This window comes from Hippocampus guttulatus, chromosome 13, assembly GCF_054856545.1.
Source record: "Hippocampus guttulatus isolate MCC_2025c chromosome 13, RoL_Hgut_1.0, whole genome shotgun sequence".
In the NCBI taxonomy this organism is placed as follows: Eukaryota; Metazoa; Chordata; class Actinopteri; order Syngnathiformes; family Syngnathidae; genus Hippocampus; species Hippocampus guttulatus.
Window position 1 is genome coordinate 1,049,888 of NC_141273.1, and position 17,340 is coordinate 1,067,227.

Below are 17,340 nucleotides of genomic sequence, written 5' to 3' on the forward strand. Positions count from 1 at the left end.
AAATGACTCGTCCGAGTCCGACTCGGTTTCCGCGCGAGGCGAGGATCGGCGAGCGGGAGGCGCTAGGACCCCGCCAGCGCCGCGGCGGCGGCGGCGGCGTGTGTCTGGGCTGAGTCACTGCGTGCGCGCGCGCGTGCGCGCGCGTCAGTCGGAGCTCAGCGAGCGGGAAGGTGATGTCGCGCGCGGAGGGGAACGCCACCATGATGGGTTGACTGTGGGCCTGGGGGGGGGGGGAACGGACGGACGGAGGGAGGGAGGCGGTCGGACGCTCCGTCGGAAAGAGGAAGTGTGTGTGTGTGTGTGTGTACACGCGCGTGCGTGCGCGTGCGTATTCCACGCCACGGCCGCCGCCGCCGCCGCCACGCGCGCAGACATGGAGACCAACAAAGTTCTTCATTTCGTGCCGTTGGGTAAGTGAATGCAGCGCCTCCGCCGCCTCCTTCGTCGGGGGAGAACCTTGGGGTTCCCTTCCTGGTGAAAACAGGGAGACCCCCCCCACCCCCCCGCGCGCCTTCATTCTTATGGGCCCCCCCTTTTTTCACCCCCCCCCCCCCACCCTTTTTAATCAATTTCCACACCAGATGTTTGTTGTTTTCGCTCCGTTTGCAACTGACTCATATTTGACTTTTTCTGCTTGGAGGAGGTCCTCCAGGAAGAGCCCCCCCCACACACACAGGCAAAAAAAAAAATCCCCCTCTCTCTCCCTTTTTCGTCTTGTTTATGTCAAGAGGCTGACAAACGTCGTACCTGGCCGGCTGGAGCAGCTGGAATGCGGAGAAAAGGCAATCATGCACTTTGGTTGCGCGTGCGGGTGTGTGTGTGTGTTGAGGAGTTCTGTGGGCCAGTCTGTATTTAGAGGTGCTGTGTGTGTGTGTGTGTGCGTGAGATTGTGCGTGCGTCTGTTTTGAGTCGATCAATATGCATTTTGGTCAGTGAGCATGCGTGTGTTGAGGGGTCCCGTGTCAGTGTGTGTGTGTGTGTGTGTGTGTGTGTGTCCTCCGAGAGTGAATTTTGAGGTGCGATGCGCGTGCCTCCCCACTTCAGTTTTGTCTGGGAAGGGATCGTACTAGCGTACATGCGTGCGTGCGGGTGCGCGCGCAGAGAGAGAGACATGATGATGAGTGTGCGCAACAGCGTGTCCCCTGCAGGATAACGCAGGTGTGCGTTGTGGCTCATTTGCATATCGGTTGCGGATGACGAAGGCGAGCCGCCGCGTCTCTTGACGGTCTCGCTGGCGTTGAGCGCTAGCAAAGGGCCGCAGGTGGTCTTTTGACCTCGAGTCCCCTTGAGGGCGGCCGGTGTGGACGGACGCCTCATTAGGCGGAATGCAGAACCGTTTCTCATCTCGCCTCATCGGCGACGACGCACGGCCGTAGTTGATCACGGTGACGATATGAAAAAAAATAAAAAAACAAACCGTTTTGACGAAGAATGGAAACATTTTGTGATCTATGAAAAAAGATGGAAAAAAAAGCAGACCTTGACTGGGAAAAAAATGTCTTTTGGAGACATGAGATTATGATGTCAGAGAAAGCTTACCGCAACATCCGGACATTATTTGGAGTTCATGTTTTGTGCAGACTCTGAATGTGCTTGTTTCAATCCGAACGCCGTCACACCCCCAGGGTGTGCACACTTGTGCAACTACACTTTCGCAGCTGTTGTTTGTTTTTTTTTGTTTCTTCTCTCCGTGATTTATGGCATTTTTGGATGTGACTTAAAGCTGTCATTCAAACAGCAAGTGGCGCAACACGCGGGCGTTCGTAAGGCGGCTCATTCGACGACACCCACGTCACTCACCGGGCCAGGCTCCGTCTTTTAAAGCCGCAGACGCTCAAAAGTCACGGATATCACACGCGCCGTACGGTTTGGTTCATGATGCGAATCCGACTGCTCGATAAATTGAGGGCGTGATCGGCAGAATACTCGACCCCCCCCCCCTAAAATGCCCCCCCCTCCCAAACAAAAATCTCAAGAAAAAGTCAAACGCACATCCTTTGCGCGGGATCAATGTTGTCGACGCTCGGTCAAGGTCACCGCGAGGAACACAACTCGCGCGTGACACGGATCGGCTTCATTTGGACAAAGACGTCTCGTTGCCTCTGTCAATAAAAATGTGACGGCGCCCCCTGCTGATGAGTCATGACACAGTGTCACGTTGTCACCTGTCGCGTGAGTGTGACGCGCTTTCATGTCCCGGTTCTTTATTTTTGCGAGTATATTTGTGTGTGTGTCCGGACATGCGTGCGTGCGCGCGGTATAATAAATTAGGGGGTGCGTGTGTGCGTGCGTGTCAACGTGACACTGATCCCTGATCAGTATTCACCGCTGGCAGCGCATCTCACACACTGCGGCCTGCGAGCAGCCATCTGTGCGCGCGGGCGCACGCGCATCCAAATGATTATACAGCGCACGGGCACGCGCATGCAAATGTACGCGGAAAAATATGGAGAGACGACAGAGCGGCACGTGCGCACGCCCGCACGCGGTCGTCATCCGCGCGCGCAAACGGCCGGTCGGATAATTCTACACGCAGTCACACGCGTGTGAAATTGCATCATCGGGAGGGGAACAAAAACGTGCGCGCACGCACACTTTTTTAAAAAAAATACGCAATTGTGAATTTTCCCCATCCTTTCTTGTTTTTGTGACCGACAAGTACACGATGTTTTGCGGCAAACGACGACGATCGGAAGTTGCGTTGAATTTGTGCAGCTTGCCAAAATGGTGTGTACAGTTGCTCAACTTTGCCCTTTGTCATTATAGTTAAGACTCGGTGTCTTATTGTTATGACATTTGACTCTGAACAGTGATTCGCTTATTTTTACACTTGTATGACAGTGAAAAATGTTGACGATAATGAGATGCGGGGGGGGGGGGAGTCTCATGAAGTTCAACTTTGCACTCTGCCGTTGTCATGATTGTTAAGCCCCGGGGCGTCTTATCATTCTTGTATTTTACACTGAACGGCGCTAAACTCATTTTTTGCACTCGTATGACAGTCAAGGATATCAAAAAAATGTTTGCCTGTAAAGCTAATAAAGGTTGAATGTGACACAACAACACAAGGGCGCTACGGCCGCGCGCCAGCGAGCTCAAGCCGAGGGAATTCCTGCTAATTGCTCACACATTCTCTTCTTGCCTCGGCTCAATTAAATCCAGGCGCCAACAGTGTCTTCTTGCCCCCCCCACCCCCTCTCTTTCTGTCCACCACCACCGAGCACAAAACCCTCCCCGCTACCTCGCTTGCCGCTTTTCATTTATGCCGCGCCGCCTTCCTCCCCGTGAGGGGGAAAAAAAAAAAAAACAAGGGCCGCATGTTGTCATGTGCAGTGCACACTGCGTGAAAAGTCGCGCGCGTAGCGTACAGGATGTAACTTTCAAAGACCCCCAAACCCCCCCCCCCCCCCAAAAAAAAATAAAAAACAAAAAAAACAACAACTCAGAGATGTGAGCCTGCATGACGTGGAAGTAGAGAAAGAGCCATTTTAAGCTTCGCATTGCCTCAGTGCAACGGCCATCTGCCGATCGGGACGTACGCTTAACCCCCCCCCCCAAAATCCAAGTTGAAAATACGTGTGCTTTTCACCTTTGCATGCCAACATATTTTTTTTCAAGCAGGTTTGCTGTGGAAGGATTTCAAGGATATTTTCCTTTCGAAATTTTAATAAGGTACTGGAACCTGAATAACCTGTACCTCCTCCCATTGGTTGTTGGTTGTGTCGCGTCTTGTGACCTCCACTCAACACACGAAATGACGACGGCGTGGACTCGCAAATGTCATAACAAGAGGACACTCAGTCACACTTTTGTTGATAAAGTTAACTCTGTCACACTCCTGCTTAATGCTTTAAAGAAAAAAAAAATCGAACCACCATTTCGGGTCAAATGTAATAACAATAGGACACCCCGTCACAACTTTGTTGATTAAAGTCTAGAACAAGTGAACTAAGTCACACTTGTCTTGAACGGTCATTTAAAAAAAAAAAAAGGAAATTCTCAAATGTATTTCGATGTTAACCACGGTTTCAGGTCAAATGTAATAACAATCGGGCACTCGGTTTCAACATTAAGGACAAACGTGCAGTGCAAAGTTACCTGGCGTCACGGTGGCGCTTCATGCATCTCATTTTTAACATTCTTAACTCATTCACTCCCAAAGACGTTTTTAAACGTCTTTTCAGACTTGGTCCAGAATTGGCTGGTACTGAATGAGTTAATTGTCACACGCACACACGTGTGAAAAACATGTTCACTGTTCACGGTAAAATGTAATGACAAAGAGACACCTAAAAAAAAAAAACTTAAATAAGAAAGGTGTCATCCGCTCGTATTTCTGATCCGCTTATCCTCACGAGGGTCGCGCGGAGAAAGGTATCATGCAAAGTTCAATGATCAAAGTAATACGAGTGGAAGTTAACCAGTGTTTCACTCACACTCCCAATGACGTTTTTAAACGTCTTTTCAGACTTGGTCTAGAATTGGCTGGTACTGAATGAGTTAAATGTAATGTCATCCAGGATGGAATAACAATAGGACACCCACTCTCCGTTTTTATGACAGATTTCGAGCAGAGTTTTATGATGGCATTCTTGAGCTTTAGGAGTCTTTTTATTTTTTTATTTTTAACCTTCTCGATGTAAATGTCATACAAGTGCAAAATGTCGTTTATCACCGATAATGGTAAAATGCAATAACAATAACAGTCAGTTTTAACTTTTGTTGTGAATAACATAACAAAAAGGTGATTGTGTTTTTTTTTTTTTTTTATGGCTGATATTTTGTTTGCGGGGCTTTTCAACTCCTTCCTGGCTGGCCACAGTGCCCCCTGTTGCTCTTGCGTGCAGGCCCGTCATGTTTTTTAGCCGCTACAATCATTCCAAAACACTCTTTAGCTGCAAGGCTGCATCATTCGATCACAAAAAGATCCCCCCCCCCCTTTTTTTTTTCCCCTCCCGCTGAAACGCGGCACTCCAAGGTTGTTGGGATGGAAACATTGATGAAATAATGCGGCGTTCACCCCGGCGCTAAAATCTTTGCGCGGCTCTCGGCTCCCCTCTTGTCGTTGTCAAGCAAAACAGTAGGCAGCCGCGCTAAGCTGGTCAAGACAACAGGAGGGAAAATGTAGACCTCAAAAATCATCCGCATGCGAAACTGGCGAGCGAGGTCTCCCGGCCGCTGCCTTGGCAACCGCGCAGTCGTCTTTTTCTTCTGGTTGTCGTTTGTTTGCATTAGCGATTTAATGCTACAGCCGTATCTGGTTTTACAAGCGTGGATAAAGCAGTAACATAGAGTACTATGCGGGTGCGGAGTACGGGTAGAATTGTCATGGCAACAATTTGCGGGGCCGAATTTTTGTTTTTCACTTCGGGGAAAAAGTACTCCGAAGACTTTCGGAATGCACTCTATATTGGATCTAACAATGCAGCCGTAACGCCTCCATTGCACAGTTTACCAATCCCATTTTTTCCAAATTAACAAACTCATCCTCAGAATAGATTTCAAACAACGCGTACATTATAAAATGAACCTCCAGCAATAATCCATCCTTTATATGCGCCGCTCGATCCTCAGGAGGGTGGCGACTGTGCCGGAGCCTATCTCGGCTGACTTCGGGCAGTAGGCGGGGTAACTGGTCGCCAGCCAATAGCGAGGCACACACACAGACAAACAAAGATTCACACTCACGGTCACACCGCAGGACAATTTCGAGTGTTCCATTAACCTGCCACGCATGTTTTTGGAATGCGGGAGGAAATCGGAGTACCCGGAGAAAACCCGCGCGGGCACGGGAAGAACATGCAAACTCCACACGGGAAGGCTGGCGCCCGGAATCGAACCCCGCACCTCGAAACTACGAGGCGGACGTGCTAACCAGTCGCCCAAAATGGAGGCTGATTTGAAGCGCTCTTCTACCAGTTTGCAATCTTCTTCTCGAGTCAAATTTACAGTGTCAAACTAGCGGGGCACCATGTAGTGGCCGATGTTGGAATTACGCCTAAAAGAAACGGAAGGCAAAACAAAATCGTTGTGAACTGTGCAATGGGTGGAGGGCCATTGACATTTCTGCCAAAACACTTGAATTGAACCAGATCTGCGATTAGCGTTTTACACGATGGAAGTTTGTCCTGAAGTCAGCGTACCGAATGTTTTGTCTCCGGAGTGCACATGCATTGAAACCAGTGTACCATCCGCGCAGCGTGAGCCCTGCGCTCTTTCTTTCAACGCCTTAACACCTGACTCAACGTGTCCGCACATTTTCCTACATGTGCCGCTAGCGCGTGTCGTTAGCATGTTAGTGCTCTCACATTGCCCGAGGCACAATTGCGGCACCCCGGCTTAAATGCGCAAGAATGCAAGTGCCCTCCGGACAGGGGCGAGTCTCTCTCTTCAAAAGTTCCCCGCGGGCAAAATCAGCCCACAAAGTGCTCCCGCCCCCCAGCCCTCGTAGACAGCTTAATAAGCCTCTAAATAGTTGTCCCTCCTAAAGCCGAGGATTTGTGGTCAAAACCTGTTTTAAGTTGACAACGTCTTTTTGATGTTTGTTCAGTCTCCAAGCGACTGATGTAAACTCCTCCGGGCTAAGTTGGATGTTGCCATCCAACTCGGTGGTTGAAGATTTATTTGTGTGGCAAAGGGGGTGTTCTAATTTTACGCCGCGTTACATTTCACGCAGCCGCGGTCCGCGACATTGCGAATGCGCGTCCACTTTTCTGTTCCACAATGTTGTCGGTGTTCCTGTTAAAAGTTTTGGGCCGACGCGGTCACTCCGCAACGCTTTGTGGAGTTGAAATTAGCAGCTGGTTGCTTCGCGTTGTTGTGGGCCTCCACTTGAGTCGTTTCCTGCAGACGCTGTCATGAGGTTGCCTCGCAGTGTTGTGTACATCCAGAGAGGGTCATTTAGCTTGAGTGAATCTCATCATCATCATCAACAGCATCGTACAGTGCGACAGCAGCCACCCTTCATCGAGGTTAAGGGGAAAACTACCGGTTTCATTTTTTTCCCCCCAACCGGCATTTAGAAAATGTCACCTTCCAGGTCGATGACATTTCAAGCGACGTTAGCGGCCGCGCCGATGTACTGGAAGCTTGGCGAGCGGGTCAGTTTCTTCCAGATGAGTGACAGGTCATCGCATGGCGAGGGGGAAAAAAAAAAAAAGTCATCAGCTTTCGTGTGAATTTATGATGATGAAATATTCGTGTCGGTGGCTAAAAATGTTGTAATGAATGTTTGCACGGTCAGATTAAGGCGAATCATACAGCTGTGCTACCTTGACAATAAAGTTGTATTCAATTCAATTTAGCAAAGTACCGGTAACTTGAAGTCAGCGGTGACTGTTCAATCGCATGTAGCGTTAGCCACGCTGCTCCCTATTAGCTGTAAAATATCGACGTGTGGCTAATTCATGGTTATGTTTTGTTAGCATTGTCAGCACAGGCAGGTGACCTCGCAGACCTATCTCGTTTTGTTAGCATTTTTAGCTGGTCATCATGTGTCGTTAGCATTGTTTTTGCTAACAGGTCACCCCATTGAAGGCAGAAGGTCGCCTCGTAGACTTCTGTATTGTTTTGCTAACATCGTTAGCACTACCAGAACAATCTGTGATCCTCGTTTGTCTGTTGTTAGCATTGCTAAGAGTAGCCGTGACATCCCGTGTATTTGTTTGCTCTGTAAAAGACGTGTTATACGTGAGGCCTAGCTGCTGTCCTTTAGCCAGTCGAGCTAATGGTCATTACCTTTTTGGATTCGCACAAGTATGGCCCAATTGCTCTCTGGTAATTCTCGTTTCATATTGATTTTGGATTGCCGTTATAGCATATCATTGCAACGTAGCACACCACCCTTTAGGTCACATGACTGTTGCTGTTCTTTCTTTCTTCCTGGCAGAGGTACCTCCCTGTGGCATGTCCAAGAATGGATACTTCTTTCAGGAAATGGGTGAGTTTGGACCAGAACTTTTGACGCTAAGCCAACGTAGCATACACACAGCAAACGTTACGACAAATAGAAATGAGAACTGATAGCCACAGATAGGAAGAGAAAAACGCGAGTCAGCCTGGACAACTGACACGTCTTTGCGTCGGACATGTTGGTAGGGGCGACGTTCCTATCGCAGCCAATGCGCGGACATTGAAATTAAGTCACAACTTGCGAAATATTCAACCAATTTTCATGAGGTTCATGTTTTTTTCTTCAATGCCAATATATTGTGCGATCACTGCCGAACATCGAAGGGGGAAAAAATAAAGAGAAAAATATTTTTGCCTGTGAAGTTCACGCATCGCTTGTAATCGCTCAGCATTGTGAGTAACGTTATGCAGCCTCATGCCTCCTCGTTCTTTTGGTTTTCTCGCTGGCACCTTTGCCCCTACTAGCTCGCGGGCACACGGCTCAAAAAGGGGCATGTCTTATCTGCCTCATCAAGAACTGCCCGCGCATCACTGGTACAGAAAACAAGGGAGACACAGGTGTAGAAATAAAGATTAGTGATTTATTTTAAGTTTTATAGCTTTGGAATAGTTTCAAACAACACCATGCTGAGCCGTTGTGTGTCGTGGAAAGGGAGTGATTTTTTTTTCTCAATTCCAATGGGACAGAAACACCAGAGGAGCCTGCGGCTCCAAGCACAAACCCAGACTGGACCAAGGACATAATTGCATTTGCGCTGCTCATTTCGTAGCTGGTAAATTATTGTGAACATTTGGTGAAACGTAACTTCTTATGTCTTGCCATGTTGACTAAATGGTCAGGAATTGGGGGAATATGGGCAAGGCCTTTGCTCGGGATAATTAGTAACCGGTGGCTAACTCATTCAGCTTGTGATGTTTACCGCGGGTATCCTACATCACATCGCCAACAAAAGTTGCCCTATCCGGACTTGCGGCGCGCGCGCATCCTGATTAGGTCATCATCGTTTTTGTGCCGTTAGCTCCCTTGTTGCTCTGACAGTCACTGAAAAGCAAGAGCAAGGTACACCCGATACGAGCCCAAAATGAGTCTCGTTAGCTTGGCAAAGGCTCGGCTAAAATGCTAATGGTGTTTCTTGGTGTCCTCAGAGCAGAGGGAGGGGGACCCGGATGGGGAGCAGGAGGGCCCAGAAGAGGTCCAGGACTCGCCCATCACCTCTGCGGATGACGTCCATCTTTACGACAACCAGGTCACCCCTGGATCAGGTCAGCGTTAGCCCCTTCAAGATGCTTACAACAGAACTCGTGCTCACTATACTAGAACTATACATACTAGCCCCACTTGGCATGAGTGTATGTTAACAACAGATTTGGCCGGACCGCGGAGCGGTCGTACACCCAGTCGGACTCAGGCGCACGGGAGAAGATGGCCGTTCAATATGCTAATGCGGCAAAAGTAGGCTAACACATACGATGACGCTAACACATAGATTGCTCACCCACACAAAGACTCTTGACTCGTTAAGCGATGCTGAGACACTTAAGGGACTAGCACATTCAATGACGCTAGCTCATGTCAAGTATTGAGGCGAACGCATTTAAAGACGCTAACACCACAAGGGATGGCGGCACGCTTAAATTTGCTAATTTGTCGAGCGATACAAACATTTTTAAAGATGCAAATTCATTGAAAGATGCAAACGCGTTCGCCAACGTTTCACTCGCTTCGAGATGCAAACACGCTCAAAGATGTGGACACGCTCAGTGACGCTAACTCGCTTGTACACCCGCAAAGACGTTAACTGACTTGCCGGCGCACCTTTCGAGAGACGCACTCACTCAAAGATGCGACCGCGCTCAGATAGGCCAACTCGTCTCGAGACAGGAACACATTTTAGAATGCTGACACACCTGGCAATAGTAACACCACGAGAGATATTAACACCCTCGGAGATGCTAACGTACTTAGAGATGCTCGCGCTCGGTGTGATCCAAGGAGGCGCTTTTGTTGTCTAATCCTGATGCGTCGGAGCCAAATTGGGAGCATTTGGCCGAGGCGAAAGGCTTTTAAGTTGTTCCGACTCCTTGGTGTCATCTTCTGATTTATGCTAGTAAAATTAGCGGGGCTATTTTTACCACGTTGTGATATCGAACAATGACGCGTGCCTCCGGTGTGTGTATGTGGGTCGTCATCTGAATAAAGTGTGTGTTTGTTCGCAAATAAACTGCAACTGTCACAAAATAAAAACCAGACACGCACGCAAACAGACACTGCACCGACGCTATTAGCAGGCAATGTTAGTGATGTTAAATGCTAACGCTAAACAAGACACTGTGTCATCTGTTCTGAGAACCCCCCCCCCCCTACACCCCGCCCCTCCACCACCACCACCAAAAACCCCCGAAAAACTCAACTTTCGACATACTTCCGGTGGTGTGACTGCACCGTTTCCGCGACGACAAGGCGGCAGGTGCACACCATTTGGACCCGGGTGGCACCCCCACCACCTCCCGTCCCTCCCGGGGGGGGTCGGCCATTGCCACGGCAACGGTCCCAGGTGCACCAGGAGAACGACAGATGCCCACGAGCTTCAAAAGTGACGACACGCTGTCAGATAAAATTAGACAAACTGGCACTGAACACCGATAGATGCTGAAAACGAAATCAAAATCAAAGCTGTGAGACGTTTATTTTCAAGGCCAATCCTGTCCGATGTCTTCGACATGATCGTCAAGTGTTTGGGGAATCCGAGTTTGGCGTACAAAATTACATGATGCGTTCATTTCTGTTTCTGGCATTTCAAAGAGGTTTGCACATGAAAAAAGAAAAATATTTGTGGGCGGGGTCATTTGGAGGGCTGAAACGCATGACTGGCATTTTCATTGATTTCGATGATTTGAGATGAGTCATGTGACCTCTGGTGTTTTGTAATGGCTGCCTACCCGAACCCATGATGACTGTGACCCCCCCCTGCGGATTTTTTGTTAACTTTCCGCTGCCGTTGTCTCCTCGTTTTTTTTTTTTTTTTTTTTTCCTCCTGCCAAAGTCAACCTTTTCGGCACCGGCGCGCGTTTTGTCCGCTTAACTGCAAGCGAGCTAACGCTACGTCACATGTCCGAGATTGATGGCGGCAAATCAAAGACGGGACGCGAGGACGTTCGACCTCATCGCTGTCAAATATTATTGACTCATCTTTTTTTTTTTTGGTCAAATATGATTGAGCCGTCACTTTGTCCTGCGCCGTGGAGTGCAGATTTATTGTTTATCGAAAAGGTCGGCGCGGGAATAAATCTCAGACTTTTCCTTGCGCAGGGGACAAAGTCGACTTCATGTCATTCAAAATGTCCGCCGGAATATGATGTGAACGCTTTTCATCTCCATGTCAAGCGTGTTTGTGCACGCTCACGAGACGGCTCGACAGAAAGAGTTAGGATGAACCGAGCCTTTTTCATACTTCTGACATAGATTTCGTGTTTTGTCAATATTTGGTTCGAGTCGTTGGCTACATGGAGGTAAGCGGAAGCGTTTTATGCCACTTGCTAATTCTCAGATAGAATTGGAAGATGCTCTTGACTCAGTAGCTAGCTAGCTAGCTGGCTATTATTTCATTTCAGGGTAGCGCAATGGCAAACATGCCTTTCATAGATAACGTTGGATTGATCTTATGTTTGTCGTCAGTACTTGGAACGACTCGGTCGGAGTGATTCGCAATGTGGGACGTCAATAGTTAGGTTCCTCCTTTGACGAGCGCGATTGTTAAAAAGGAGCATGACTTCACATCAGTCGAGGCGTGTCGCTAATCTTCTTCTTTTATGGATGCAAAAATGATCTTCTTAGCACGCCCGCCCGCCCGACGGCAATTAGAGCGCGGCGTCGGCCAGCCAGGCCACGTGCAGCCCCCCCCCCCTCCCCCAAAGATCCCAGTCACGCAGCAGAGACGAACGACGTCTTCCTTAAGCTCCCATTGATTCCCCCGACAGGCCACGGAGGAAAGCCCGCGCCGAAGCTAATCATATTGTTCCCGCGCGTTACATAACGGCGGCCGGCATAAAAGGTTTAGCCGCATTTTTTTTGGGGGGGGGGGGGGGTCTTCTTCTCTCGCCACAGAGCTCGGAATCGTGTGCAGATTAATAGCGTTATCGCAGAAGCAGACTCGCTTCTCAACGATCCTTCCTCGCCTTCTTCTTGTTCGTCTTTGCTTTTTCGGAGGGAAAGATCTCGTGCTTGCCTTCACTTTCACTTCGCCGCCTGAATTGCTTGAATTGCTCTCATTTGGTTGGGCCTGCTTACTGAGCAACGCGTTCTTGACGGGCGAGTCTTGACCCGTCTGCCCCAGCCGCTTCTCTTTTTTGCCTAATTTCTCATTTGCCTTTGGAAATTGTAGACAATCCCAGGGTATGATGTGACACAGGTACAGAGGTGAGAAAAGAAAGAGGAATAAGTATCGGAGTTTAAAAAAAAACATTTCTAAATATTTTCGTACATTATCAAAATATTGTTTCGAAGAATTTCATTTTTTGAAACCTCTTCATTTGTGTATCGATGTTTTTTCATATCCAGTTAGGAGAAAATGTCCAAAGCATTTTTCTCAAATGTTTGAATTATTCCACACATTCAAAAAACCTTTTCCATACATTTAAAAAATATTTTCCAAGAAACTCAAATATTCTTTGGTTTAAATTATTCATTTGCGACTGCCTGTCCTGATTTTAGAAATGAATTTTGCTTCAACACCCCCCCCCCCCCTTTTTCAAAAATATTACTGGCCTATTGTTTCAATCGACCAGTAAATGAGTTTTTTTTTTTTTAAACAACAACTTTCCATTCATTTTACTTCTCTGGCCTTGATTTGGATTTTCTTTGAATTCAAACATGCCTATGATTGATTGCATCATCTGAATCACTGAATTGACCTAATTCACGTTCAGATGTTACCCATTTACTTTTACTGATCACATAAAACCACACATCCAATGGCAGGTGAGGCACACGGAACTTTGCCTCATAAAGGCGAAAAAAAATTGTAATTGCTTGTCCTTGATTTCAACCAATTATTATCATTTTAGTCGCGCATTTCAAATCACACAATGGATGGATGATCGTTTCGATTGCTACCCTTAGTCTGTGGACAACAGGAATTCATGAATAAAGTAAGAATAATGTCCACCGATTCAAGCTCCGCTTCAAATATCAGGTCAGAAAATACACTTTACCTCTCAAGTTGCCTCCTTTTGCTTTTCAACTTGTTCTTCTTACGACACGACAACGTAGCCTAAAAACTTGTGCGATGGCTAAACCTCCTCTCTAATTGTGTTCTGTTCTGCTTCCGCGCAGAGAGCGACGACTCCGGCTGCGTGCTGCTCAACACGTCCAGGAGGGTGAGCCTCAAACGACTTCACTAATAAAGAGAGCTTTTACCAGCTCGCGGGTTAGCGGCATGCCGCTCAAGATGCAAACGTGCATGTCCGTCGGAAGGGCATCCTCATCCGATTTTGCAAAAAAAAAAAAAAAAAAGAATAAATCATAATAATAATCATAATGAGTCGCACAACCTGACGCGCCGGCGCGTTTGTGAACGCAATTTGTGAGTGATCCTGCCAACCCCGATGCTCTGCTTGGTATGCTCTGTGTGTCGTCCATCTTGTTCTGTCGACCCGGCGCATCATTAGCGTAGCATCTTGAGTGAGGTCTTTTTTTTTTTCTTTTTTTTTACACAACAGTATATTAGGACTTTCCGTTAGCACTCGCTGTAACATTTACTGACAGCGCCGTATTTTCATTCTAATGCCAAGAACTAACGAATGGGCATCATGCACCGTATATTTTCTACGAATCGCACGCTGTCGTCAAATGAGCATTCTTGATGTTTGTCTGCATATCCTCACTGCAGCGGCTCCGTGTGTTCTACGCGCCGCTTTTGATCCGAAGACATCGTTATTTAAAGAAAAGAAAAGAAGAAAAAAAAAACACGCGCACTTGACGAGAGCCCAAAATAGTCGCCCACCCGCGTCTCCAGACACGCAAACAAACACAGTGTGCCAATGCGGTGTGTCACTATGTCTTCCATCGAGACATCCTTTCATGTTTTGCAAAGAGCAGCGGGGGCTTCCACTCGTCTTTGGGATTTTTGTCAATCTCTCGATCAATACTCCGGGACGAGGAGTGATGATTGGGGGTGGCGGGCGACGGGAGGGCCGGTTGGATGTCGACGCTCTGTATTGAACCGTAATCATCTGACCGTCCACTCGAGCGTCTCTTGAAAGAATCTGAGGCTGTCTTTTGAGTTTTGGGTGGCAAAGTACTGAGTAAAATCGGGGGGGGGGGGGTGAAAAGAATAATTATAATATAGTTACAGTATTTGTGTGCGTGTCTGGATATGTAGAATGCTACCGTGTAGCAATGCAGCTTAGCTAACAATACTCACGCGGTTTGTTGACTGATTGCTAACATGCTAGCCGTTGTTGAAAACGCCGACGTGTGTGTGGCGCAGTACGTGAAGCTGATGAACTTCGAGGAGGAAATCCGCGCCCACCGAGACCTTGACGGCTTCCTGGCTCGGGCCAGCATCCTATTGGACGAGACGGCGGCGTCGCTGGACGACGTCCTCAAGAGAATGCTGAGACACGTCGGACAGGACGACAACGCCCCGGAGCCGGGGTGCAACTTTGAGGAGATCATGAGCTTGCTCTTCACCGACGCCGGCGCGCAGGAAGTCAACGGTGAGTACGGTCGACTACTGCTCGGACCCGAAACAGTCTGAGGCGATCTATTGTGTGTCCCCGGAGGGATCGGGAACATCTTAACGGTCTTTTGAAGTGGATTTCAACTCAAACGCCGCCTTGTTGACAAGAAGCAGATTTGATGATTGGCGCTTCCGGCGAAAGTTCGCCGAGGTGACCGCCGCCTGTCATGTTGCGGCCCGCTCGGCGTCTAGTGGGACCGCCGGGCGGGCGGCGGGCGACGCCGCGGCCCGGCGCCCACGCCGTTGACACCTGGGCCAGGTGATAATTGAGTGGTGTCATCTGTCTCCGACATGGCAGCCGGCAGCCACTCCGCAGCTCTTGCCGCCGCCTCCTTCTTGGGAGGAGGTGCTCTTCACGCGCACAACAATTGGAGGCTTTTTCCAGGCAATAGAAAATGACGTTTTAGTTGGCCACTGTCGTGACATCTTTTTTTTTTTTTTCTAATCACTTGTTGCTAGGCAGAATTTGCGGAGCACAGTTGCATCTCATACGTTGTTAAATTTCTAAAAAGCGACAACGAACAAGAGCTCAGATGTTCCGCCTTAGCCCCGTGATCACTTGTTGCTAGGCAGAATTCGTAAAGCACGATCCTCACTCATTGTTGCTGTTAAATTACTAAAAAGCAACGAAAAGAAGGTGGCTTTTTTTCCACACAGCGCCATCTGCTGGGAGCTATTACGCAAGAATCACCAGTGCACTCAATGTAATGTACTCGAGAGTCCGGGGGGGAAGAAGATTTACGGAACTACCGTATTAACGTGACGCATTGTAGGTCATTGTAACATTTATGAGGAGGAGATATTCAAGCAGGACTTTGCTTTGCTCGACTTTGTAATTGTGGGGGAGACGCACTGGAATAACCCTCTCGTTAGCTCCGAGTCGGCGGGGGATACTTTATAATTCGGCCCAAAAACTCGAGCAGCTTTTCCCTCCCGAGGTAACATCTTAGCAGCGGCAACAACAACAATCATGGCCGACGCGAGCCAGCCAGGAGCTAATTAGCGGCGGCGGCTCTGCAGATGTGATGTAACACTTTTTCAGTTATGCAAGCAAACATGCCACGGTTTTGCATGCCGGGAGAATCGCACGACACATTCGAGACGTTTCTCGCGTGAAAATACGGCCAATTAGCAACAAAATTGCTTGTTGCCGGGCAGAATTTGCAGTGGCCTGGGATGTTTTTTTTTTCTTGGTCATGTGGTCATTTGTTGCTCGGTGGGTGGGGCACCAATCGTGTATGCCCTACGTAATGGGAGCTCAGAGTAGTTTTACTGGTCACCTAATACGAACATAATTTTGGGGATTTTTTTGCATGGTCATTTGACCACATTTTGCAAATCACAATTCAAATTTGGAGAATTGTTTTTTTTTTTTCTCGGCCATGTGGCCGTTTGTTGCTCAGAAACATTAGTGGAGTGCAATTTTAGCTCATATTCTGTCTAAAAAAAATGTACTAAAAAGGAACGAAACGACCCACAAAAGAGCAAATGTTTTGTTGGTTTGGACGTTTTTTTTGACTTGTGTCTCCCCCCCCCCTCTTTTTTCCTTCCTCCTTTGTTTTGCACGCAGACATGTCTCACAGTTTTGTTTTCTTTGATGACGGTAAGCTATCACGGGGAGCAAAAATGTCCAAATGTCTCCAGCATCATTTCTTGGCCCGTGTCCCCATCAGCATCTCCATCCACGTCTCCGCCATTCCACCCGCCTGGATCCGCCCCCCTTCACGTTTAGCGGCTAGCGTAGCCGTTAGCCAAAAAGGATCCTTTCATCTCAAGTCGTTGTTGAAAAGAAAACGTTTGTGTAGACAAAAATAAGTCAGTAAATCAGATGTTTGTTTCTATGGTTGGTTGAATGCTACTTCCTGTTTTTTTTTTTTTGGAGAATAACGTAAAATGTAGACATTAGAGAATGCTTCATTATCGTGAGTTAGCATGACGTATTAGCGTCTCATCATTTGTGTCGTATGTGGTTTTTCACGCTACTTCCTGGTTTACGGAGACTAACAATGTGGACAGTTTATTCCGGAGAATTTCTTCATAATTGCGAGTTAGCGTAACCCGTTAGCCTCCTATTGATCTTTTTTTTTGTTTTTTTTTTGGTCGTACTGTATGCTAGTCTGCAAGCTGTTTGCTAGTTCTTGGAGAGTCACGTAGAAGGCGGATATCGCTGTTTTCTTTTTGTAGGAAAACATTTTCCAATTGTGAGCGCGCACGACACATTAGTGTCCTACTTCTAATTTCTATCGTCGCACGTGCTTTTCCGAGCGCGCCCGCGTTATATAACTGCAATTTAGCGTAGCGTGTCAGCACCACTCGACCTCGCTGCCATCCTACGATTGGCGTCCTGGAGGATGTGCACGGCTCTCAACCGCGCGCCCCCCCCCCACCCCCTTCCTCCCTCCCCTCCACATTCCGATCGGCGTGCCGTGACATCATCAGCATGCTGCGTGCTGATTGGCCCGTGATCTATGCCTCCATATAGGATAAGTGTTTCATCTGCCACCTCGTCTCTCGTTTAATCACCTCCTTCACCGAGCCATGAGGGAAAACAATCATTCCTCGGTGTGTGTGTGTGTGTGTGTGTGTGTGAGAGAGAGAGACAGACAGTTAATCTCTGAGGCTGCATAAGATTGTGGGATATTATTGAGGTCACCTCCAAAGACGCTCCTCAACCTCCAGCCAATACAAG

At 48.1% G+C, this 17,340-nt stretch overlaps 1 protein-coding gene across 2 annotated transcripts in view; it reads left to right on the forward strand.

Annotated features, from left to right (window-relative positions):
* slc4a11 (solute carrier family 4 member 11) overlaps positions 1-17,340 on the forward strand; it is a 33,460-nt gene continuing 16,120 nt past the window's right edge. Inside the window, exons 1-6 of one of the 2 annotated variants that reach the window (XM_086127511.1) lie at positions 1-410; positions 7,889-7,939; positions 9,058-9,174; positions 13,244-13,287; positions 14,400-14,628; positions 16,222-16,254. In XM_086127511.1, the coding sequence (XP_085983637.1) occupies positions 374-410; positions 7,889-7,939; positions 9,058-9,174; positions 13,244-13,287; positions 14,400-14,628; positions 16,222-16,254 (511 nt within the window). In that variant the 5' untranslated portion in view covers positions 1-373. The remainder of the gene's footprint in view (positions 411-7,888; positions 7,940-9,057; positions 9,175-13,243; positions 13,288-14,399; positions 14,629-16,221; positions 16,255-17,340) is intronic. The other variant, XM_086127512.1, reaches the window with a different exon arrangement.